The sequence below is a fragment of the Fringilla coelebs genome, assembly GCF_963513975.1.
Source record: "Fringilla coelebs genome assembly, chromosome: 2".
Taxonomy (NCBI): domain Eukaryota; kingdom Metazoa; phylum Chordata; class Aves; order Passeriformes; family Fringillidae; genus Fringilla; species Fringilla coelebs.
This window is the reverse complement of record NC_140029.1, coordinates 69,077,802-69,103,748: the sequence shown is the minus strand read 5'-3', so window position 1 is coordinate 69,103,748 and position 25,947 is coordinate 69,077,802. Positions and strand designations below refer to the sequence as shown.

Below are 25,947 nucleotides of genomic sequence, written 5' to 3'. Positions count from 1 at the left end.
AGATTTTTTTTTATTTACTGCCCAAAAAAAGTCAACTTGCTAGGAGCACTGTGAGTGATAGACTGACTACCTGTTACAACTGATACAATCTTCATGTTTTTGTTCCTTTGGCCTTATTTGTTGCAGTGCCTCTAGGTGAGACTGTAAGCTGTGTCACCAGCATTCCCTTACTTTATTTATACTCATAGCTATTATTACTATCCAGTAATATTTTATAGTTTTCTTGTAGTCCTACCCTGTGTCCTGTTCAGTTCTCACCCTCAGTTTTCATAACCATTTTGGGTATTCAGGCTTTTGTGGTAAGGAAAGCAGCTCACATTTTATTCCCAGGAGATAATTGCACAGCAAAACCTTGGGCACTAAGATAAGAAGTGTACTTAATCTTTGCTATAAATATCCTTTGGATGTTTTTTCAGCATCACCAAAATTTTGGTTTTTTTTAGAGTCAGTGAACAAATAGACTCAAAAGAGTTTTAAATTTCAGGATGTCTTAAGATTTGGTAGTAGTTTTTGTCATAAACATGAAGACTGGACTATTTAGACATGTAAGTTACTGCCTTTTGTGTTGTATTTTATATCCAGATGAACTCTTAATTTAACATATACACTTGAAAGGCAAATCACATTATAACACATTTTAACTTGCTCTTTCAAGGGAAAAATATCTGGGATGCTTAAATATCAGTTGATCTAAAATCATGTGAACTCACAAAAAACATCAGTAGCCGTTACTATCAGGATTGAAAATGATCCTTTCAAAAAGTGCATTGTGGCTATGTGGAAAAACCAGCATTGTTTTTATGTAATTGCTTCCCATTTTGTTTACAGAACTCTATGCTTCACTGGAGTTACATATTTATTTTGAATTCTTATGGGCTTTTATTGGTAGATACCACACTGTATTTATGTACATTTTGAACTTACTGCTTTTGTCATAGTTATGTAAAGTTTATGTGTAAATTGTATAAAATGAATAACACCATGGTAATTTTATTAACAAATAAAATAAGAATCTGAGAGAAGTAGCTAGGCAGTGAGCAGACATAACATTGCAGATTCTGGAATTTTCTTTGGCAGTGCTTGCTTCTAGACAATATTTTATTACTGATCCTTTAAGCATTTATTGTTGAAGTAATAATTGCCAGTATGGAGAACCTTATTTAAATCCTGAGTAAGAAGCATCCTTTGCATCTTGCACTGGGGTATGAATTTCAATACTGGCTATAATTACTTTCCAACATTTAGTTAGAATAGAGCATGCATTTTTCTAAAACACAAACCTGTCCTTGCAAGTACTTCAAAGGTTCCCCTTGCCTCCCTCGCGTGCTGTGCCTGGTAGCTCAGATGGCAAGTTGGGAACTTGAGCCAGAGGTTTGGATCTTCTCCTGCTACTCTTCTGAGCAGCTGATAAGCCACAGAACACCCACAGATTTTATATTTATAAATAATTACTCATTTGGCTTCAGAAGAGTTTCCTCTCTAACTATTATTTTACAAGTCTCCATTTGAAATGCACAAACTTTGCCCTTGCTAGCATCTGAGCATAAGGAAACTCTGCAAAGTTCCTTTTCCATTTCAAGTTATCAAGGAAGACTTGGTTTGCTTTCACATAAAAATCCCAATGGCACTTTAGTGTTTACAACTGTAAAAATATAGGATTTTGCACTAGTTATTAATCCAGCTACTAGTATTTGCTTTAGTGATCATAGTTGAAAGGGATTTGTTTGTAATTCTCAGTGAGTTGTTGTATTTTACTCCTTTTCCAGTCAGTTGCTGACACCTTTCAAGTTCTCTCTGTTAGAATACAGACATAGTGAGACAGAGGTAATTAATCATGAATATAGTTTCTCCTAACTGTACCATTAAGACAGTTAATTAGAAATATGTCAACATTTTATTCATGTAATATATATCCAAGCTGATAAGGAGGGTGTTAAGAGACAGTATGGTATTCACTACAAAACTGTCTTTAATCATAGAATTAAATAAGTCTAATCCTAGAATTAAATAAGTCTAATATCAGTTTATGCCTTTTCTGTATGCACTGAACTGTTCTCAGAGTTACTCACTGAAATAATGAGTACAGAAAATCTTCTTTCAGACTGTATTGCATCCAGGCTTTCTCTGTGACTGAACACAAAAGTAAGATACCCAAATGCAATGTCCTCTGTTGCGTGGAGAGACGGAGTAATGTCGTAACCAGGGCAAGGGACCAGGGTGCAGGAAAACTAAGTTCATTTTTTGTTTTGTCACTCCATTTCAGTGTGGTGTTACATAGCTTACAATGTCTCTTTCCCCCCCCCCCCCCCATTCTTTTCTAGTTCTATTGGAAGAATATTAAAAGAGGAACAGTCTTTCTCTACATGTTTGTAATATACTCTCTAAATAGGACCTTACTTTTTTGATCCTTCCAAAGCATATTACAGGCTAATAATTAATAATATTGTGGGAAAGGCTGCACAGTTTGAAATGCTGTTATGCTTTGGTAATTTCCTCTATACTCCATCATCAGATAATAGATGATTGAGATAAAAATGAGCAAATTAAAAAAAATCTACCCTTTGGGGTCTATCTGAAGGACTTATTTAACCTGCAGACTTACCAAAAATGTTGAAAACTAGTCAGAAAACAAGTGCATCTGTTTTGAAAATAATCAACAACTGAAACTTGAGCTACTTTTAGAAGATTCATGGACTTCCAAGCTAGTGTTTGGTTCATGCTGAACTTTGTGCTTAATGGTTTTTGCAGGCTGTTAGGGAACAGTTGTGCCATTCCACAGATTAGAACAGCCTTAGGGCTGCTGAAACATGTTCTAGCTGATAAGAGTTGCCAAAATGCTGTTATCTCTGGCTGTGATCAACAGAAACTCTCTGGCCATACCTACCTCTAAATTACACACCTTTTTCAGTATTAAAATGTATGGTGATGGCTTTCCATAGGCTTGTCCTCTGTTGGGGACAAATCTCTGTGTCTTCAGTCGTGTTATTTGCACTTGTTACACATCTGCTATTTTCTTTATACAACTGGTGAAATTAAGCTGCACTATGATGGAGAGCACCCCAACTCGTTCCTGATTGCCTCATCCAAAGCTTGCATCATATAAATGCTGATCTTGACAGAGGAATCCTCCTACATTTTACCTCCATTTTTAATGTATGTGCCAGTTCCTCTCAAAGAGAAGCAAATGAATCATTAATAACTGATTTTCCAAGTAATGTATAGATATGATGCATGAAAAATGTCAAAATCAAAACCATTTATTCAATGAAAAAATGTATTCATTTTTCCTTCTTACTTCATTATAGTGCCTAGCTGTCCATCCTGATGTTCTTAGTAGGTATCTGTCACTTCAGAGGTGCATCATTTAACACAATTCCCTCTTAAGCTTAGTCAAAATTCTGGTTTAATTTTTCAGTGGTGAAAGAAAACCAAAAATCGATCTGTTCAGAACATGTGTTGCTGCTATTCCTCGATTACTTCCTGATGGAATGTCAAAACTTGAGTTGATCGACTTGCTGGCAAGGTAAGCTGTACAAACATTGAATGACTGCTCTAGGGGAACAGTGTGAAAAGCTGAGCCACAGAATATGTAACTGTTTCTTTTTATATATGCTTAAAAAAAAGGAAATTGCTCTTAATGAATTAGACAGAGCTGTCCTAGCATCTTTTTGCAGTTTTTGTGGTTTTATTATGGTTCATAATTTTATTAAAAAGTTGGTATGTCCTCCAGAACTCTGTCCCATCAGTATGTAGGTTACGTCATATTCAGTGCTATTCAAGAAAGGCACAACATGTTACTGTTTTCTAACCATCACAGCAGTCTGATTAATGGGAGAAAACATCTTTTCTGTGTGGTGTAAAAACATGGAGATACCTGTTTAGTTTTCATTTATGATTCCCACATGTCTCTTTGGTAAAACAGAAAGTGCTAGATGTGGTATATTACAAAAACCTCTTTACATTATTATTATTATTAGCCATAAAGTAAAAAAATAGAAGTTTAAAAAATTTTATATCTCTCCATTTAATTTGTCTGAGTAGACTTCACTCAACAAGGTAGTCTGCCACATGGCTTCTACACCACTTAGGTTTCAGGACATCAAACCAGTGACTTGTGGCAAATAATTATGATAAAAGGTGCCGATCAATACAGAGAAGTCTGTTATATTTCAGTTCAAGCATGCAAGACCAAGGTTCCAGCTTGTGTTCTTTATGTAAGTGGATTATGGTATTAAATTGAACCAAGAAGGATTTGCAGCATATTGCTCTCAGGTAACTGTGGCAAAGCCATCCTCTTCTTGCTTTTCAGACATCACAGATGTGAGAATGGCAGATGTGGGAGCCAGAAGGCAAGATACAAAACCAGTTTTTTCTGCTCTATGAACTGCTAACTCCCAGTGATGTGCTAAAACAGTTGATTCTGGTAGTACTGGGGAGTGCAGACAGCCAAACAAGCCAGATTATCAGCCAGCAGTAGGTGTGCTGTAGTGCATGGCCAGCTTGATTTCTTTGTGCGCACGTTGTCTGCTACAAATCACTTGTAGGTTGTTTTAAATCATTGCATTATTAAATTATACAGATACCTTATTAAACAGTTGCATCAATTCTGCTTAAGAGAAATTTAAAAGGACATGTTTTCCTTTAATCCAATTTTTTAACTAGAGTTCTATCCTTGTTAATGGCCTTAACTGAGCTGGTATAAAGCACATATCCAGGTCACAGCTCTTCAATAACAGGATTGTCCAGGTCAGACCTGTCACTACTCTTAAGAAAATTTGGACACCAGTGTGCATTGCTTTATAAATTAATGCTACGCTCCTTAAGTCTCATAACTGTCAATATAACTACTGGTCTATCTTTATTCAGTCATCAAACTTCCTTCAGAAAAGGTCAGCTGTGATTCTAAGTATTTCTTGGGTAATTGCCCTGCTGGGACCACGCAAGCCATAGGTTTGCTGAGTTATCTGACTCTGACTTTGAAAAGAAGTGAGACGTCAAGAGGAGCTGAGGGAAGCTTCTTTAGAGCTACTTCAGAAGCAATTACATGCTCAGCCTTTCTCCAAGAAGGCAAACTTGGGAAATCTGTTCTCCTCTCCTACGTATACTCATGCTACAGCATCTTTTAGACATTGGCAGTGTTTTAAGTCATATTCCTAAGTATGAGCAAGGGAATCAGAAATTAGGTAAAATAGGTAGGTACATAATAGGTTGGAGAGCAATTAACAAACAGTTTATGGTTCAGAAGATGTACAGAGTGGTGTTGAAACAGCCTGGCAGGGTCTCAGTATTGCAGAGCAGGATCACAAGCTGAACAGATACAAAGAAGTGATATTCCTATGAAAAGACAAACATGTATAGGTTTAGAAGGTTTTCAGAAATTTCTTCTGGTCTAATCAATATCAAGGATGCCTGATTTGGAGAACAGCATGCAGGCTGGGACACTGTAGTTGAAGAAGAGACTGACCAGAGAACAAGGGAAAAAATTATAAGTGAAAAAAATAGGTCTATTTAGCCTAGGACAGCATGAACTGGAAACTGTCTTCAGAAATGTACCTTCAGGGAAGAAAGTAATAAACTGTTTAAAGAATTAATACCTGGCAAAGACTTCATGTAAATCACCAGAATGCCCCAGCACCAGAGCTGTTTCTACATTCTGTGTACTTTCCCATGTTTATTTGAGACCAGACTGACTACTTCTCCTGTTTTGAAAGTGTAGGCCCAGAATGCACAAGATTGTCATGCAGAGTTCTCCAGAGCTGCCCATCTGCAGTTCTAGAGAACTCTGCTCTATAATCTTGTGCGTTCTGGGTCAGAAACTACGCTCAATACAGGGATAAGAAACTAAGAAGAGGTAAGATTTCCATTTCTCCCTGTTTTATAAAAGAGCCCTAGAAGCTGTTCTGCCAGGGATTTCTGGGAGCCTGTGCTGTTGAGATGGAAAGCTGTTAAATGTTTTCTTTTCACAAGGGATAAAGTTACGTCTTTGAGTTAATTGGTTCTTGTATTCACAGTTTGGTTTGAGTTTTTCATGCTCACAACAGATCTGTCTTGGTGGTTTGCAGAAGGAGCCTGTAAGTCAGTGGCTAGACTGTTTTTTCAGGACAGCTGCATTCAAATTATAAACCATGAAGCAGATGTCAAGTATATACTGTACCTTTTGACCTTTCTCTGCCCACTGCAACCACTCATTACAAATTCCCGAGCAGTCTTAAATTTAATTGACTCAAGTGCAAACAAACTTGTACTTGCTTCCTGCACTGCCTGTCGTACAGTGGTAATACATAGATGCATTCTAATGCTCAATTTGAATTTCATTTTGTTAGGTAGTGCCACTGGGCAGTAACCTGGGCTTAGGAGATGTCTTTTGTTATTGTCTCTGTTATTGCTTTGTGTTATTGTGAATGTCATTTCATGGGTGACTTAATTGTGGTCTCGAAAGGTTTTAGTTGTTTATCTGGTTTTGGCATTCTGAAATTGAGACAAAAATGATTGTTTCTTATCCCAACAAAATACTGTGTTTCTAAATAAATATAGAAAGTCACATGCTTATTAAAGCAGAACAGTTATTTTTGGAGTCATACTCACCAGGGGTGAATTTTCATGGCAGTTGTTTTCTTTTCGCTTAAATAAAATGTCCCCTGCCTCCAAATTAGGCAGCTATAATGAACCAGATTTTTTATGAACCACATCTCATCATAGCTTCCAACTGAATGGACTTGGTTCCACTCCATTTGCTATTTTGGGTTTTTTTCTTCTAGCTTTCTGTCCATTTCATTATAATGAGTCCTCCTTTTCAACTGTGTAGATTAAATGTAGATAAAATACTTTGAAAATGAGTTCTAACACACTACAGAAAATTACAGTCTCATGGGTAATTAAAACAAAATACATCATAAAGGCAATGAACCAAAAATTGCAGAACACACTAATCTGAATTTACTTTATTCTGCCAGCTTCTAACACAGAAGTGGTTTGATGATTTCTGTGTCAAAAGAAAGTATAATTTTTTTTTATGTTGAGAAGGACTTCAACATGATGCAAATAAAGAAGAAAATAAAATTTGAAAAGGGGATCTGAAATGTCACTATCTTTCAGAAGGACTTTGAGGGTGTTCAATGTGTTACTAAAAGTATAGAAAGTCCTGAGGCTGTTTTCTGCATTTCCTCATCCTAAGTTATTTAAAACATAAAGCAGTTTTTAATTCAAATGCCTAATTTTAATTCTTTTGAAGATTTGCTTTCATTAATTGTGATTTGTATCTTGGCTAAAGATTTGTTTTAACTGTTAGCTGACCTATTGTGACTTTTATATTTAATGTTAAAAAGAAGTACATTAATTCTGAAATTATGTATTTATTTGTAAGCCTTTTACTATCATACCTACATGGAAGTTACTGAATTATGAATAAATAAAAAATATACTTAGTTTGAGAAAAGTTGCCAAATTATGTACTTTAGAGATCCCCTGTTTTAGGAGGGGAACGCACTTCTTTGTGATCCATGAATATATCTACTAGTGTACAAGAATTACCATATAGAAAACAGGCCAAGGATGTTTATTGTGGTCAGCAGTAATGAAACAATGGTAGCATCGTCCACCATTGTCAGTGGGAATTTTCCATCACTTTCAGGTAGTGATAAACATTCCTCATATCTTTTATTATCTGACATTCACTTTTTCTTACAGGCTGTCCATCCACATGGATGATGAACTTCGACACATTGCACAGAATTCTCTCCAGGGCCTACTTGTTGACTTTGTCGACTGGCGGGAGGATGTACTCTTTGGCTTCACTAATTTTCTGCTACGTGAAGTGAATGATATGCATCATACCCTTCTTGATACTTCACTCAAGTTGCTGCTACAATTGCTTACGCAATGGAAGCTTGTCATGCACACTCCAGGAAAAGCTTCTGAGCAGGCCAAAACCAGATCTGCAGAGGTATGGAATCAAGAGATCTGTGTCCTGGCATTTTTACTAATTGAAGGCAGAAATTATGTCCCTTGATACCGCTGTGGTTAGTGTGCTTTGTATTTACTCACCTGAGAAGAATTCACTATGAGAAATTGGTTTTAGGTAATTAGTTCACGTGTCTTTTGAGGACAGCCATGTCCTTGTGTAATACAGCAGATGTTGTTGTTGAGCAACATAAGAGAATGCATGTCAAACTAAAATATGCACATCAACAAGAGCATATAAAGGGAAATATGTGTATGTAGATGTGGCAGAAGGACATTTTCCCAGGGCTGAAACAGATTGATAATGCTAGTGGGAATGCTGTGAAGAGTGAAGTGGATCTTCTTTTCCCTTGGTTGATTCAGAAACATCAAAGAACCTGATTGTTACCGTAGCCTGCTGTCTCCATGTGTTACAAACATCTCTGGGAACTGAACAGCTTTTTTCCTGCTTCTCCCATCTGCACTGTACCACAGATATTTTCATTATGATAAATGATTTTTAGGCTTCTTATCTCCTAAACTAATCATACTATGTTTTCCTTTGGGCAAGCACGATGTGTGTTCTATATCACAGAGACCATTCATTAATAGGTAATAACAGGACTACATACAAATGTAGAAAAGAGAGTTCTCACATACTTTTCATTAAATATTGTTACACTTTACTGGTGGGATTGGGTTCTAGAGGCCACCTACCTGAGGTGTTGGCTGCTACAGAAAGAAGGACCTGAGGACATGCTATCTGGAGTAGAAAAAGTGTAGTGTTCACCATCCGACTCATTCATTCATTCATTTTTTAGTGGAGGGTGAAAAAAAGTGGGTAGATTAATTGAAAATTAGAGGAAAGGATTTGTTCAAAGGACTCTGCTCATACATTGCTTTTGTGGAAAAAAAAAAAGCAACGAAATTTGATTGTTTGAGAGACGATGCCAGTCCGGCATCTACGTGGCCTCTGCATTTTGTTTCTTTATATGTCCTAGTTAATAGAATATTTCTTGGAGACCTGGTTTGCAAACACCACCTCTCCTTTTGCCCCCCTTGCTCTGTTCTCCAGTTGATACCAAACGGATCCAGCCACAGGATGCAGTCTGAAAGGAGCCCCTATTCCAACGTCCTGCACGCAGTTGAAGGATTCGCGCTGGTCCTGCTGTGTAGTTTCCAGGTTGCGACGCGCAAACTGGCTGTTCTAATCCTCCGAGAAATCCGTTCCTTATTCTTGGCCCTCGGCCAGGCAGAGGTAGGATTTTTCTCTCCTGGAACTTTGAGTTAAAATTTCCCAAAGATAATGCTCAAAACTGCTATTACAGTTGCTTTTAATGTAATTGCTGCAGTGTAGCAGGTATGCATTTAGTATATAAAAAAGCATTTGATCTCAGCTTACTATTTCTATTTACCTTAACACTGCAAACCTTTCTGTGGACTCAACAATGTAATATGAATGGCAAATGCCCTGTATCAGAATATGAAGGAAAATGTACAGCAACTTCTATTTTCTCTTGGAATGATGTGAATGTTAAATACAGTGTAAAACCTTTCCTACTGCATGGGTCATTTTTGTATTGTCAAGATTATAAATTTACATTGGAAATGAAACTCATTCCTGTGCCATACCTTTGTGGGTGAAAAAACCCACAGCATAAGACACCTTTCAGATCATTCACATGTATTTTCCTTCTATAGTAAAGACCTCTAAGTCTTTTTTATGGGTACAGAAATGTGGAGAGTCGTGTTGTGTACTGGCGGTCACAGCTCAGTGAGCCATCTAAATGCCTAAGAACACAAATATGTGTTTTCATGGCAAAGGAATGCTTCAATAAACAGTAAGCTAATTTTTCAGTCTTTTGATACTAGCTATCCAAAGTCATTTGGGATTTTCTGATATGTGCTTTTGTTCACTAAGCAGTGAGCTATAGCCACAAATTAACTTCATTTCAAACCACAGCTTGGACCTAGTTCTGAGATTAATTCGAAAAAGACAAAATGTACCCATCATTAACAATGAATATTTTTAGCTACTTCAGAATCATGTCATAATTTTCAGACTTTTCTGTTGCCTATCCCAGAAACATAAGAAGGGAAATAATTTGGTCAGGAGAGCAGTAAACTTGTATTCTCTGTGTTATTCAGGATGATGACAGACCTATGATTGATGTCATGGATCAGCTGAGTTCTTCTATTCTTGAAAGCTTTATTCATGTTGCTGTTTCAGACTCAGTAAGTACTACTTTACTGTTACTGCTTGTGTTTGCATAACAAATAGTAGACATGAAATACTAAAAATAGTACGGCTAAAAATCCAAGAAATCATAGAGCTTTAGAATTCCAGCCATCTACCCAAGAGATCCACGGCTCCCCAATGTCCCAGGCAATCTGTTCCATGAAAGTAATTGTACTATGGATAGGGAAGATACTGCATACAGAAAAAAGAACAGTTGAGAAAGTCTTATTGCTAGCACCACCTAATGCTGGAGGCACTCACTGCTGTCATCTGCTTGAGAAGGGAATCAGCTTTAGCTCCCTCGTGTCCTCAGAAAGTGACTCTGCCTGCACGCCTGAGCACAACCTCCAGAGTAATTCACAGCAGGGGTGAATCTCTCCTTTCACTCTCTCAGGGGTCTGATGTGTCTGACATGCATCAGAGGAAGCAGAGATTGAGCATTTTAAATAAAAATGTGTAGTGTCAGTAGAAGAACTGATACGTAAGACAACGGATTTTGCATGCTGTCCTACAGCTTAGTGAAAGGCTCATTTCCAGAGGGCAGGAACAGTCAGTATGGGGCACTTTTCAGCCTGATTGAGTTTAAAGCAACAAATGGTCCTGTTCACATTGAGTGCCTTTTCCAGGGCTGTGGATTTGAGCCACATGTTGTGTGCTTAAAAAAGTAACCCCAGCCAGTAGAAAAGCCTCACACAACTGCTCACTCACTTCCCCCCAGTGGGATCCAGGAGAGAATCAGGAGGGTCAAAGCTGGAGAACTCGTGGGTTGAGATACAGACAGTTTAACTGGGAAAGCAAAAGCCATGCACACAAGCAAAGCAAAATAAGCAATTAATTCACCAGTTCCCATGGGCAGGCAGGTGTTCAGCCATCTCCAGGAGAGCAGGGCCCCATCACATATAGCAGTGACTTGGGAAGGCAAATGTCTTCACTCCAAACATCCCTCTTCCTTCTTCTTCCCCCACTTTATACACTGTGCATGTCGCCATGCAGTCTGGAATCTGCCTTTGGTCAGGTGGGGTCACCTGTCCTGGCTGTGGCTCTTCCCAGCCTCCCAAGCACCCCCAGCATCCTCACCAGCGTGGCAGTACAAGAAGCAGAAAAGGCCTTGGCTCTGTGCTTGCCCTGCTCAGCAATAACAAAAACATGTCTGTATTGTCAACCCTGTGTTCAGCACAAATCAAAACACAGCCCCATACCAGTCACTGTGAAGAAAATAAACTCTACCCCAGCCAAAACCAGCACAGAAGGGGACATTAAACTGGTGGGGAGGTTGGGCCCCTGTGCATCTGGAAACAGAAACTGAGCAAGAAAGAGACATTCTGACTTCATAATACAGGAATTAGGAAATTTGTCTGAAATAGCAGCACCTGGGTTTGGGTGTTGCAGTTTTTAGAGGCCAAGGTCTGAATCTCGTGCTTTCCTTCTGTTCATTAATAATAAAGCAAAGCAAATGTGTTGCCTCTGTGCCTGGTTTCTGACTAGCACAGCAAGGAGTGTTAATTTCTCTTTTCTCTCCATAGACAACAATCCCGTTAACACACAGTGTGGACTTGCAGTGGCTGGTGGAGTGGAATGCTGTCCTAGTGAATAGCCATTATGATGTGAAAAGTCCTTCCCATGTCTGGATTTTTGCACAGTCTGTTAAAGACCCATGGGTTCTCTGCCTTTTCAGTTTTCTTAGGCAGGAGAATCTCCCAAAGCACTGTCCAACAGCGCTCAGCTATGCTTGGCCGTACGCCTTCACGAGGCTACAGCTGATAATGCCTCTTGTGGATCCAAAGTAAGTGGCAATCTGCATTTCACTTTCTCTTGTATGAGCTGTGTGATTTTAATGTAAACTTTTCTTTGCTCTCATGTTTGAGTATCAGTCCATACATCCTGCAAGGTGTCACACAGAAATAGGTGCCATACAGGTTTGAGTTTCATAATTGCGACTTGTAAGGTGGAGAACTCCCATTTTCTACCTTTGTTGATTTTTCCTGTGTGTCATGTCATGTTGAATCAGCTGGTAGATACATAGCATGATTTTTTAACTCTTAGAATATTTTAAAGTACTGTAATTAAGACTTTAGTACTTATAATCAAGACTGGAAGATAATTTTAAGAATTATAATTACTTTTTAAATTCTAGTATTCCTGTTAATGCTAAGAAAACAAGCACAGCAAGCAGTGGAGACAACTATGTTACTTTGTGGAGAAACTACCTTATTCTGTGTTTTGGAGTGGCAAAGCCCAGTATTATGAGCCCAGGACACCTGCGTGCTTCAACACCAGAGATTATGGCTACCACCCCTGATGGAACCATGAACTATGATAATAAGGTGATGCAACCAGTTACAAGTAAACTATTCCTTTAGGAGAATTTTAAGCTGCATCTGCATGCAAAACCCTATCCTGATGAAAGTATTTCAGTTAGGGAATGTTTTGATACAAGCAAATGACATAACACACATAATTAACAACTAAAACATCTGTTGATGTGATGTGTTGATAAATATTTGGCAAGAGCCATGGTGTTTTCAATATATTGGGGGGTTTTTTTTGTGTTCTGGGCAATGTGCATTCAAAATATAGAAGGTCTGAACATGTGTTTTGAAGTCAACTTTAGTCCTCCCCTTTCTTTCTTTGTAGAGCACTGCAATTCATAAATTTAAAACATTAGGAAATAAAGCAGATTTCTGAATGCAAATTGTATTCCTGTTGGATATATGCCTGTCAGAAGCAATAATATAAAAAATACACTTCCAAGTAGTAGCAACCTGAGAGCTCCACAAATGCAATTACTGGAATATTTTAATGAAGCAACAAATAAAGTAAATTGCAATAATCTGTACTAAAGCAAAGAGATTTCCCAGATGTATTTACTTGTTAGGTATTATTGAGATGATTGTCAGGTAGCAGACATCCAGTTAGACTGATGGATTGATATCCATAATAGTAAAATCATTCCAGCATGTTTTTATGTATTAAATTAAAATATGTATTGATTCTCAGACAATGTTTGTTTGTAAAAAAAAAAAAAATTGTGTTTGCTTAATATTGATATCCTGACAAATTCAACAATATTTTAATATATTTTAGGCTATTGGAACTCCATCTGTTGGAGTCTTACTAAAGCAGCTAGTTCCTTTGATGAGACTTGAAAGCATAGAAATAACAGAATCACTTGTATTAGGATTTGGAAGAACAAATTCCCTTGTTTTCAGGTACTTCTCCACTTATCATATTCTCAGTTTTTTTGCCTATAATACAAGTGTTTTATTTTTGTTGTAACTTAAATATATATTTAAAATTTTATTTGCACTTTAGAGCTTCATTTTTATATGTTGAATAAAATATTTATGCTTTTCATAGGACATTAGATTTTGTTTTAAGTATTTATGTTTTTTTGATTTAGGGAATTAGTAGAAGAGCTTCACCCACTAATGAAAGAAGCCCTAGAAAGAAGACCAGAGGTTAGTTCCAAAAATTAAATGTACTAGTTTGTTTTTTTTTGAAAAATTATTTTTAAAGTAGTAATTCTGTCTGTTTGAAATACAAATATATTCATTTGTACTAACTAGAAAATTAATCCTGTTTGCAAGAAGAATTTTATTAATTGCATAATTTAAAATAATTCCATTTAAAATCTAGTTTAATTTAAATTCTATCAGTGATCTGAAAGGTACAATATAGAATTCCATTCTGAGGAAAAATTTCCCATCCAATATGGAACTTCCTGATACAGAAATTGCATATATTGGAAATTCACTTAAAGTATCTGAAAAAAAAGAGCTTTAACACAGCTGGGCTACAAGCACATTTTGTAGCAGTGTTTAGATGTGCTTTTATTTTCAGGGCAGGCAGGGTCACCTATTTCAACTTCACAGAATCACAGAATGGCTGGAAAAGACTGAAGTGGTCCAACCTCCCTGCTCAGGCAGGGTCATCGTGGATCACATGGCCCAGGATTCATTCCAAATATGTTCAGTTAACTGACAAATTCCATCAGAGTCTTCATTATAGTACTCTCTTTAGTTGCAAGAGAAAGTAGTGCTGGAAGGGTTCCCAACAGATCTTCCAACCCACACTAGAGAAAATTCTGTAAACCTGGTGGTAATATCTGTAGCCTCAGTGAGCAGTTTCCTCACAGGATGTGTCTATGCAGCTAAACAGGAAAGCCATAGGGAGAGCTTCAGTACTGGACTCAAGTTCTGCTCAGTTTTCCCTCCTTGACTCAGTTTTGGACCATTCCATCTGGCTCCAGGATAGAAATCTGAGATGGCTCATAGACAATTCTTAATGATTCTGTGTCTGGTAGACATCCACAATCATTTCCATTCTGCTTTGCTTCACACCTCAGTTCTGTCATGTGGCTTCCATCCCTGTGGAGTCACTGATTTGCAGGTCGCTTGTTTTGGTGCTGGGCACAAGTGCAGTGATGCATCTTAGTGCATGCAGCCCCTTGCCTCTGCATTTTGTCTGTGCACCATTTTAGACAACTTAGACTTGAAAATCCTTTCCTGGAGATATACATATCCAGTGTACCCTCAGGAAAGGAATTGCAAGAATTCAGAAGTTTACTGTGTGCGGCAAGAGCGAATTTAGCGCATGGAATTGTCAGTAGAGGAATACAAGAACAAGAGGCTGCGATGTTAATTCCTGTATTTTTCCTGATATGAATAAATGGGATACCTTCCTGCAAAGCAGTGCCACCTGGAAGCCCAGGAGTGACTGTAGGGGCTGTGTGGCTGCAGGAATCATGGCAGGCCTCCATGTCAGCAGGCAGGTATCCAACACACCGGAAACAATGTCCTTGAACATATGCTGGGACTAGGAAGAGAATTCCCAGCATGGCCAAGAGCTGCAGGGATAAACCAAAATGGACGTGACACAAGATCCGCCCTGTGGGTGCTGGCACGGAGCTTGCCAGATCACCTCTGACACTGCTGCAGGAGGCAGCTGTGTCTGGTTAATACTGTATTAAAACTGCTTTTTTCTCTACATGTGCTTCCTGGAGCCTTAAAGGTGTAACAGGAGAGAAACAGGGCTCAAGTCAAATGCCATAATAACTGGAATAAAACCTTTGGCCAGAGTGCTGCAATTCTGCCAGTTCTGGGTCAGAATAGCAGACAAAGCATCATTTTGTTCTCCCACACATCTACTGCTGGCCATGGACACAGGCAGAGTTCTAGAAGAGATAAGCCTTTGATTTTAGTATTGCTCAGTTTTGAAGAGCAAAATCTGCATTTTCTCTGAGCTTTTTTTGTTTCTTTGAATGCAACACAGCTTTTTTACCTTCTCATGTTTTTCTTGCTTAGGGTTGATACAGAATACAAATAAGTCAATTTAGCCTTTCAGCAAAGAACAGGCCTTGTTGCATTCACGTCTTTCCAGGAAAGATAGAAGACAGAAAGGACAGCTTTCTAGAAGACAGAGATACAATGAGCCATACAATAAACCATGCAGTCCTGTTCTGTGGGAGGGATTCATTACTGTGGCAAAAACTCCTGCAGTCAACACGCCCAGTACTGGACTGGAGTGGTGTCTACTAGGAGCTCACTTGAATGTGAGTGATGGTGTGCTGCAGCATTGACAAGTTCAGGAATGGCTCATCCCTAAGGTACCTTCCTTAGGTCTGGATATACGTTCTGCACTATAGGTGCCTCCAGCACCCAAACTAGATGACATTAAACTAACATGAATATCCCTGCTACCTGAAGATAACATGGGTTTTTGCTACAGGAATCTTGAATATTAGTTATTTTTATCCAGTATTTCATTATTTCAATTCCACATTTTCAATAAGTACTGAGGCAGTTGTTAATATTTTTTCCAAGAATACTTGCAAAGACAAAAATTGATCATATTCAGCTCCTTGTTGATGTGTAAGCACAATGATATAGTGCAATATCCAAAAGTACTCGGGTTCCTTCATGAAGAAAATTCTTGAACTGGAATTCTTAAATCTCACTGTGATACTGGCATTTCTGAAGCTGCTAGTTTTTAATGTGTACACCTAGGCATATAAACATGGTTGTTATTTTAAATTCCAAGAACAAGAAACGTCGAGAACGACGAGATCTACTAAGACTGCAGCTACTGCGAATTTTTGAGCTCCTTGCTGATGCTGGTGTTATAAGTGACAGGTAGGACTATCACTCTTCATAAATACTGCTTTTTATGTGAAACAACTTTAAGTGTTTGCCACACTGAGATTATGCCAGTATGTTCTTTGAAGAATTGTGTGGTCTATCATATATGGAGAGATTTGCATGCATTTCTGCAGAAAACTGTAGCATAGCTACTCCATTATTCTATATTAATGTGCAACTTTCCTTTATGCTAGTACAAATGGAGCCTTAGAAAGAGATACACTAGCCCTTGGAGCCTTGTTCTTAGAGTATGTTGATCTGACTCGCATGCTTTTGGAGGCTGAAAATGATAAAGAAGTTGAGATCCTTAAGGATATGAGAGCACATTTCAGTGCAATGATTGCCAACTTGATTCAGTGTGTACCAGGTACGGAGCTAAATTATGCATTTAATATAAGTATTGGAAAAGTGATTTTTTGTTTCTTTTTTTTTGTCTGTGCTTTTCTTTGTCTGTGCTTTTGAATTTTCATATAATGAATGTAAAGTGTAATGCAGAAGAAGAAAATGTTCAGAAGTATACTAAGATTGAAATAAAAATACCAATAAAGCTTGATGAAGCTTGTAATAGTCACATCTAAGAATCACCTCTTTAAAAGCCTAGCACAGAAATTGTCTGTGACCTCCAGGGGCTCCAGTTTTCTTCTTATTATTTTCTCCCATCTGACTTGATTGCCAGACTCTTCATAAACTCAGACAGACCTTGAAAAACACAAGTACGTGCAGACAATGTGCAATATTAAATGCAGTGAAGAGCTTGCCCAAGGTGTTGAGACAGTATCCCACGTTACCTGAGTCCAGTTTTTTCACAAAGATTTATCCAGTTGGTTTCATGCTTTTTATATATTGCAATATCATTTCAGAAATATAAGATAATTACATTAACAAAAAGCAAAAAAAAAGCCTGTGCTTTAAAGGCCTAAATATAATTACTGGAAGATGAGATCTGAGACTTTTTTTTTCATTTACTTAGGTAATTCTGCTGTTCAGAATGTATACCACATATTTGTCATAAACAAAGAGCCACCAAGTTTCTTTTATTTATTGTCCCTACCTATTATTGTATTAGAGTGAGGCACATGTATTGTTTAGGCTCAAATTTAAAGAATCAGAAAAACCAAGTAAATATTTGCCATGAAAGGAATGCAGGAGACAGTGAAAAAGGCTGATTTTATAATTCAAGTCTTAAATGCTTTTTTTCTGTAGTCAGATGTACATGTTTGTATAACTATACATTAATTTAAAACTGAAGGTTCTTAGAAATAAGATGCACCTTACTCACTTGGTTAGATTTTTTAAAGGAGCTTAGATACTTTGGAGTAAGTGTATGCTGAACATATAAAATCCCCTCTCTTTTTGTAGAAATTTGAAAATCACGTCATGATTGTGCCACATGAACGTGTATTTAATATTAACAAATCACAACTATTTCTATTTCTGTTCACTTAGTTCACCACAGGAGATTTCTCTTCCCTCAGCAGAGCTTGAGGCATCACCTGTTCATCTTATTCAGTCAGTGGGCAGGACCTTTCAGTATTATGTTCACACCACTGGACCGTTACAGTGACAGAAATCACCAGATTACAAGATACCAGTATTGTGCATTAAAGGTACTGAAGTTTCACTATACAAACCAGTAACAGCAATTTTTCAGAGGAAATACGAGTTGTTGTGGGGTCTATTTCCTTTTACTTCGAAGAAATTTGAATTGGCATACTTGATGCAAACTTGTATGATCATATGTGGTATCATAGAATATAGCACTGAAATTAATTGTTTTTCTTTGTTGACACTTTTCAAGGCTAATTATTTTAAAAACCGGAGTGCATTTTGAAATTTTGCTTAGCTGTTCATTAATGGGTTACCAGATGCAGCAAGGAGATCTTAGGCTCTGAAATTAGGTGCAGTTCAGATGCAGTACCTCAGGATACAGAATCTGTACCAATGTACAATTTAGGAATGCCTCCCACGCTTGCCTGGAGACAGGCTCAGCAATAATGTACTTCTGTGGCAAAACTGGTTGCGACTCCCCTGCATGAGTAAGCTGGGAAGGTAATAGCTTATGTACTTATATAAGCTGCACCACTTGCTGTGAGACAGTTTTAATTTTTGCAGTAGCATACTATTGAAACATCTGAGTGTATTTTAATTGTTTTTGCAGCTCGATTTGTGAATACTGGGTAAAATGACAAAATAGATCTTGGACATAGTACTCCCCCCAAAATGCTTTGAGCATGATCTGGAATCTGTAGCAAAATAATTATTGAATTCTACCAGTCAGTCAGCTGTTACCAATTTCACCATAGTTCCCTCCAAACAGAAAGCAAGTGGCAGTCCTGCCACTTGAAAACTGTTAGCCTGGCCTGAAACGACTCTGAAAGGTTTGTTGTGCTACTTTTTGTGTGACTGAAGTTCCGTGTGTTTCCAGGCCATGTCGGCTGTGCTCTGCTGCGGACCTGTGTTTGATAATGTTGGTCTTTCCCCCGATGGATATCTTTACAAATGGCTTGATAACATTCTGGCTTGTCAAGACTTACGGGTAAGTACTGAGCAAAATGCCCACACTGATGGGCAGTCCCTCGCTGTACTGAGTGAGTAAAGAGTTTGTAAAGTGTTTTCTTTCTTCTAAAAGAACATGTAATGGATTATTCTTGCCATTTTCCATTTCTGTGAAGATGGACTTCGACTTTGTATCTACACAGTCATAGTTCTGTGTATGTAGCTGATTGGACTGCCTCTTTGGTTGAGGAGGAATAGACTGGTGATTTATATCAAGTGCAGAGAATGAGACAACTCTCACTTTGCCTTTTGGTATCTTGCACTTTGTCCTGCTGTTCTCCCTAAAACTCTCATACCGGCACACATAACTCTGCTAAGGAAAGGTAAATAGCAGAATGTAAATAAATGCATGTGACCAGCTAGAGGATAGAGACTGTGGAAATGGTAATAGATTAGGAAGAAAAAAAAGTGGAACAATTCAAAGAAAAAATGAATAACTGCAGAGAAAATCCTTCAGAAATTACATGGGATTTTGGAATGTTGGTAGGGACAAAGCTGTAAAGATATATGCAAGTGATATGCAGTTTCTACAAGCAGTCACCTACCCTTGGTGACAGAATATTAATAGGCATTGGTGTTTTTTGGTGTGGAAGTCCAAGCCTTAGTTGTGATGTGTTTGTAGCAGTGGTGGTACCAGGATTAAGGGATTCACAGTCTGTAGGGAGAGTTGCTAGATTGCTTGATGTGGTTGGATTAAACATCCAAGTTTTCAGTCTTGTAAAAGGTATTTTTCTTTGTCTGCCTTGCTTCTGTGTTAATCAAAAGGATAAATGTGAAAGTTTGTCGCTCTGTGAAATTCACATGAAGTAGGAAGTAGTTAACAGGTCAGTTCATTGATAGAAAAGAGAGTTGCCCAAGAACACTTACCAAGTATCTTAGATTTTCCAAAAATTCTGCTTTTTTGTTGTTGTTGTTGTGCCCAATTTTGGAAAATTTATTTCATTTATGTAGTCTTTGTACATAGCATTTTTTCAAGTGATGAGTATTGAAACCGGAGCCACATTCTAACTCTGCTATCCCTAAAATAAATTAATTAGAAATGTTCTGATTGCTTCTTACATACTTGAATTTTCCATTTTCACCCTGTTTTGCCTGTGTCACTCTGAGAATTTTAGAGAATGAACATAACTGACCCCACCAATCATGTTTTGACATTTGCTCAGGTTCACCAGCTTGGCTGTGAGGTTGTAGTCCTGTTGCTAGAACTGAATCCTGATCAAATCAATCTCTTCAACTGGGCAATAGATCGATGTTACACAGGATCATACCAGCTTGCCTCTGGGTGTTTCAAAGCCATTGCAACTGTGTGTGGAAGCAGGTATTAATTAATTTATTAATCTACTCTTTCAAATGTAAAGAAAACTGGAGGTTCTGCTCCTATGTTGTTAGGAGCTGTTGGTCACACACATATATTCTCAAACAGTTTTTGGGACTGCATAGCTTGATTTTTATGATTCTGAAAACAAAGTGATGTGCTTGGTAGAAGATGTTCTTACTATAGGAATTTTTGAAATCTGGGGAATTTTGATGCTATTTTTCTCAGAAAGATACAAAGCTACAACAGTTTTATTTGAATATAGGTCATAAATTTGGTTTCAAGAGATTTAGCATGGTTTTTAATTTAATTTATAAAAGGAAAAATGTTTTCAATGTCAATAGCTTGAAAATCATTATTTTGACTTGTCATTATCTTGAAAGTCATGTTCTTTTTCTGAACTGGCTTTCATTTGATTTGTTTAGTTCCATTCCTGCCAACTGGTATTATCATCACAGCTAATGCTGAGCAAGCACAAGCTACATGAAGAAATGAGTGCAAATATTGCTTTTTTATTGTCAGGCCTTCATAAAACTCTGTCCCTTTTTTTTATTTTCAAGAAAAAATTTATAGAGAAATTATATAATGCAGTAAGTTGCATTTTATTAAATTAAATGTGAAAATTTACTCTTCAAAAAAAATTGGCAAGATGTCTGATCAGCACAGAGAAATGCTCAATAGGGAAATAACTGGAATTTGGAAAATCAAAATAAGTCACAAATTTCATTGTTTTCCTGCAAAACTGTTTTCTTCTCTCAGGAACAACTGGACTAGAGACTGCATTACATGGAGGATTTTAGAACTATGAATGGAATTTGGTGTTTGCAAATTCAGTATTGTTAACAGGGTTTTTATTTTAATGAACACAGAAACATTGCAGTTCCAGCCAGTCTTTTTTCCTCAAATTGTCTTACCAGTGCCACTGTGATCTGAAAATTATTCTTTTCCATTTTTACAGTAAAAATGAAGAGTATGGTCTTCATTATTTCTTTTGAATGGAAAGTCCGCTTTCTAGCAAGCTGGGAATTTTTATTAATATTTGAAAGCTATTAATAGTTTTTTCTTTATCATTTATCAAAATGTATCAGGAGACCACTGTTTAAACTGCCTGTAAAATGAGGAGCAACTGATGATGTCAATCCAACTTTTTACAAAGAAGCCACTTCCCTTCATTTCTTTTCTTTTTGTATTTGATTTTTAAGCAGTAGAGGGGCAAAGAGCCAGTTGGAGAGCTTGGCTTGCATCTAGTATGTGGCATTACCAAGAATGTCCCATGCCACACATGTATCTGCCGTATTAAAAAGTCCAAATAGGCTTCCTGCAGCCATCCAAGAGCACTGTAGCTGACATCTAGGGTGATAAATTGATGGTTCACATTTCAATCAGTGCATTTACAAATCTTCAGGAGAAAATAGAAACCTATTTAGTGCAAATCCAAATATTGTGATGTGGGATTTACTCCTCTAACAATATTCTCATTAATTAATACTTTTATATATTTAGCCTTAAAATTGACATTGACTTTATAGCAGCAGACTTTTTGAAGCAGTTCTTAATGTTTCCTCTTTGAAAGCAATTTTCATAGAATTGTCTAATACCTCAGAATGTTCATGTCAGAGATAGTGTCCTTTGTCCAAAGAGACTATTTGAATTGCATCTTGGTTTAAGAAATTCTTTATCCCTGGAATTTTCATGCTCCCCATTTTCTTTCATGGGCATCAGCCTGTCCTGTAAACAGTTTATGCTATAAATTAAAATGAATTGACAGTCATAGACACAGGTATTCCATTTCTCATTGTGGGTAACTCAGTGCATTCCTAAGCATTGGTCCAAGGTAATTATAAATAATCCTTTCTTTCTTCCCATTCACCAGATGGTCCTTTGATCAAGCAGTGTGTATTCATAAGAGCTCCCTTTCCCAGATTCTGATGGTAGAAAAGAAAAAAGAAAGATGACATTCTCTTCAGACCATATTACAGAGTAAATCAGAGTGAATATAATCTGCATTCCTCACCAGCATTCACAAAAATGTTCTGTTTATTCTTCTAGGAACTATCCTTTTGATATTGTGACGCTTTTAAATTTGGTGCTGTTCAAGGCATCTGACACCAACAGAGAGATTTATGAAATTTCCATGCAACTTATGCAGGCACGTATCAGCTACTTATTTTTTCCTCCTATCCTTGGAGACTTTTTTGGTGAACCTCTTATAAAGTACTGTTATTTGCACATTAGTTTTGTTTTTAAAATAAACAATCAGTTTTGTCTTGGCTATAAAAACTTAGAAGAATATTTATGTGAAAATGAATGTTATCATGTCTTTTATGTTTGGAGCATATACTCTGAAACATATAGAGCTTTCTCTGATAGATAAACTTCAAATGCTGATATTTCCTGATTTAATAAATTTTTATTGTCTCATTCCCTTTTTTTTTCTTTTGTCTTTTACAGATCCTTGAATCAAAGCTTTTTGTTTATTCAAAAAAGGTAGCTGAGCAAAGACCAGGCAGTATCTTGTATGGGACACATGGTCCATTGCCACCTCTTTACAGTGTCTCACTTGCCCTTCTTTCATATGAACTAGCAAGGATGTATCCTGAACTTACCCTTCCACTTTTTTCAGGTACCTGTATTTATTTGACTTATTATCTCCTTCACATTTTTTTACAAATGCTAGACTGCTACCATTTTGAACCACAATTCTGTTTATAAATTTAGCTTGACCTGGTTTTATTCTGGTCCAGGTCAAATCAGATTTAGGAATTCAATATATATTTCCTAGAGGTACTGACACAAAGTACAGAAACCCTCTTTGAGGACTCTGTGCCACTTATGTGACCTTGGGGTAACTTTGAAATTACAAGTGCCCTGAATTAGGTAAAATGACATTGGCAAACTTTACTGTGATGGGTTCTCATGTGATTCTTCTTATGCATGGATTTACAGAGATCACACTTGTGAAGATTTATTTCTTCACTTTATATAACATGGCTTTAACTTTGGGCAGATTGATTGCCTGTGTCCAGTTCTGTCAATGATTTAAATTACTCTGAGTGATCTCTACCTTTTGTTATTTGCCACATCTGCATGTCTCAGCACTTTTTAAAATTTTACCAGAAATATATATTTTCAAGATTACTGAGAAAAATGTTAAAGAATAAGACCTTCAGGAGCACCAGTCAGAATCTGGCCACTGTGAGGCTGTTCCTGGGAACAATGATGTTTTGAGACCTATTTATCTGGTTTAATCAATCTTATGTGTTGCTTTAGTTTTTAAATAGCAGAATGCAAATATCTGTAATCATGGGAATTTTTACTGGCTCTTAAAATCCTTTTCTGTTGTTTTTACTCAGTCTGTAGGGGTTGGAGGGAGGGTAAAGAAAAAATACATCACCCTTACATTACTCAGTTCCCAAGATGCCATGAGTTATAAATAACTGGTGTAGGGAAATTCTGATGGCTCATTTGTCATTAAGCAAATGGTGTTCATTATCTCTGTTATTGTCTACTCATGTTGCTGTGATGACTGTGTCATTTTAAAAAATCTCAGATATACCAGATATTACAGTCCAAGTGAGACATCCTTTCTGTACATTTAGAATCATAAGGAGGAGAGAACAGTGTGTGTCTTCACAATTTTTAAAAACCAGGGAGTAAGTAAAAAAAGGAAATGATTGCTGTAATGATTTTACAGAAGAGTTCTGGTGCAGAGAGATAATGTGGTTCACTTTGGCAGGAAGCTGTATTTCTTATCCCAGATTTTCCAAATCCCTTTGCCTTACAGTGCCAGGGTTTTGGGGGTTTTTTTGTGGGTTTTTTTTTTTTTTTTTTTTGTAAATTATATAAAGTGCTGTATACAAGCATTCCTGAACTGAAAGCCAGCTATGAATTTCATAGACATTCCCACAGGAAGTAGGATCCCAATATATGCAAGATTTTTTTTGTAAACTCAGTATACTAAGTGCCTTAGTATTTAAAGTATAGCTTAGAAACCTGGAGGCCAGTGAGGCATTTGTAATCTGCAGAACACTTTTGTATATTCTCCAGAAGCTCTTGGAATTCTAGAGTAACCACCAGTAACTGAATGATCCTTTTTCCTCTTTACTGACATCCACCTTACTTAATATATAACATGGCACAGTAACAAGGGGTGACTTACTGTTTCTAAGCCCAGACTGGGTTAGTTATTTTAGACAGAAGACATGGCCAATTGCTTGCTATTACTGAAGCAATTCCATGTTTCTCCTCAGGAAATTCAAGAACATGTTTATTATGCTTGTAGTGTGCAAAGTAAAAACCTTCAGGTAGTTTTAACAAGTGTCAGAAATGTGATTTAAACAGTGTATTTAGGGTTTAGATCATAAATTAATATGCTGTCCTTTTCAACTCTTGCTGTTTTAGAGGTAAGCCAGCGGTTTCCAACAACACATCCAAATGGAAGACAGATCATGCTTACCTATCTGCTACCATGGCTTCATAATATTGAACTGGTAGACAACAGACTGCTCCTCCCTGGCTCAAGCCCTACCACTCCAGAAGATGAACTGAAGGACAAGGAGGGGGAAATAGCAGTCACAAGTGGACTAAAAGGCAATGGCTGGGGCTCACCTGAGGCCACCTCCCTGGTTCTTAATAATCTCATGTATATGACAGCCAAGGTAAAAAAACAAATCAAACAAAGACACCAACCTGTAAAACTTTTGTTTCTTCCCTCCAGTACAAGAAATTTTACACTGGAACAGTCTGTACCAATCAAATAAAACCATTAATTTTAGGATTAGTTTTTAAATTTACAGTCCTCAAGACTTTTATGTTCTCTTATGATTTAAGTCCTTCTGTGGGTCAGAACCTAAATCGTTTTAAATGGAGTTAATGCTCTGAAATCTGTCAGGTAGCTATTTAAAATACTGTTTTGTAACTTTTTACAGCATTTCACTGGGGGTTTTTGCGTGAGAAAATGTTCTAGAAGAACATGCTTTAGTTTGGAAGTCTGCATATTTCAAGGACTGTATGTCTATGATTCTTTGCAGTATGGAGATGAAATTCCTGGACCAGAGATGGAAAATGTCTGGAATGCTTTGGCCAACAATGAAAAATGGAGTAACAATCTTAGGATAACTCTGCAGTTCCTCATTAGTTTGTGTGGTGTTAGCAGTGATACCATCCTTTTACCCTATGTAAGTCTTTGCATTTATTTTATTTACTGCTGATTACACAGGTTGTAGTGAAAGAAAATTACCCGCAGAAAATTAATTTCTGTATCAAAACCAAGAAATACCAGTGTACTCCCCAACACACTGTACAAAATTAAATGGCAGGAATAGAAGTGCCAAGAAACTGAAATTAAAAAAGGAAATTGAGTAGTTCAAATCTCAGCCTGCAGCAGCAGAGCACACCCCATTGCAAGTGAGAGGTGGGTTTCTCTCAAGAAAAGAGAAACCTTGCGTGTGAATGGGGACAGTAACAGAGACTGGCCATAAATTGCCAGAAAATTCTAAATCCTTTTCTTTAGCAGACTAGAGATTTCCCTGGGACATCTCAAGAGACAGAAGATAGTTAACCTTTAGAAGCTTACCATATCAGCTTCTGCCTCTGCATGACTGCCATAAATTATCTAACAGTTGCTGCAATGTGCGACTCAAACTGTGCTGGATATTGTTATTATTCAAGTTAAAATAAAATCAGGGCTGTCTGAGAAAAACAGGCTACTTCCATTCCCATGTTCCTTATTGCTCAGTTCCTGAGTGAAACAGAATCTAAAT

General features: G+C 37.3%; 1 protein-coding gene across 6 annotated transcripts in view; it reads left to right on the top strand.

Annotated features, from left to right (window-relative positions):
- FRY (FRY microtubule binding protein) overlaps nucleotides 1–25,947 on the top strand; it is a 224,677-nt gene that overhangs the window by 137,201 nt on the left and 61,529 nt on the right. For all 6 annotated transcript variants that reach the window (XM_084200872.1, XM_084200873.1, XM_084200871.1 and 3 more), the window contains 17 exons: nucleotides 3,416–3,523; nucleotides 7,687–7,942; nucleotides 9,014–9,196; nucleotides 10,087–10,173; nucleotides 11,701–11,960; nucleotides 12,312–12,501; nucleotides 13,262–13,386; nucleotides 13,578–13,635; nucleotides 16,217–16,308; nucleotides 16,509–16,681; nucleotides 17,761–17,921; nucleotides 18,740–18,850; nucleotides 20,034–20,188; nucleotides 22,235–22,334; nucleotides 22,637–22,808; nucleotides 24,587–24,843; nucleotides 25,216–25,362. In XM_084200872.1, the coding sequence (XP_084056998.1) occupies nucleotides 3,416–3,523; nucleotides 7,687–7,942; nucleotides 9,014–9,196; nucleotides 10,087–10,173; nucleotides 11,701–11,960; nucleotides 12,312–12,501; nucleotides 13,262–13,386; nucleotides 13,578–13,635; nucleotides 16,217–16,308; nucleotides 16,509–16,681; nucleotides 17,761–17,921; nucleotides 18,740–18,850; nucleotides 20,034–20,188; nucleotides 22,235–22,334; nucleotides 22,637–22,808; nucleotides 24,587–24,843; nucleotides 25,216–25,362 (2,635 nt within the window). The remainder of the gene's footprint in view (nucleotides 1–3,415; nucleotides 3,524–7,686; nucleotides 7,943–9,013; nucleotides 9,197–10,086; nucleotides 10,174–11,700; nucleotides 11,961–12,311; nucleotides 12,502–13,261; nucleotides 13,387–13,577; nucleotides 13,636–16,216; nucleotides 16,309–16,508; nucleotides 16,682–17,760; nucleotides 17,922–18,739; nucleotides 18,851–20,033; nucleotides 20,189–22,234; nucleotides 22,335–22,636; nucleotides 22,809–24,586; nucleotides 24,844–25,215; nucleotides 25,363–25,947) is intronic.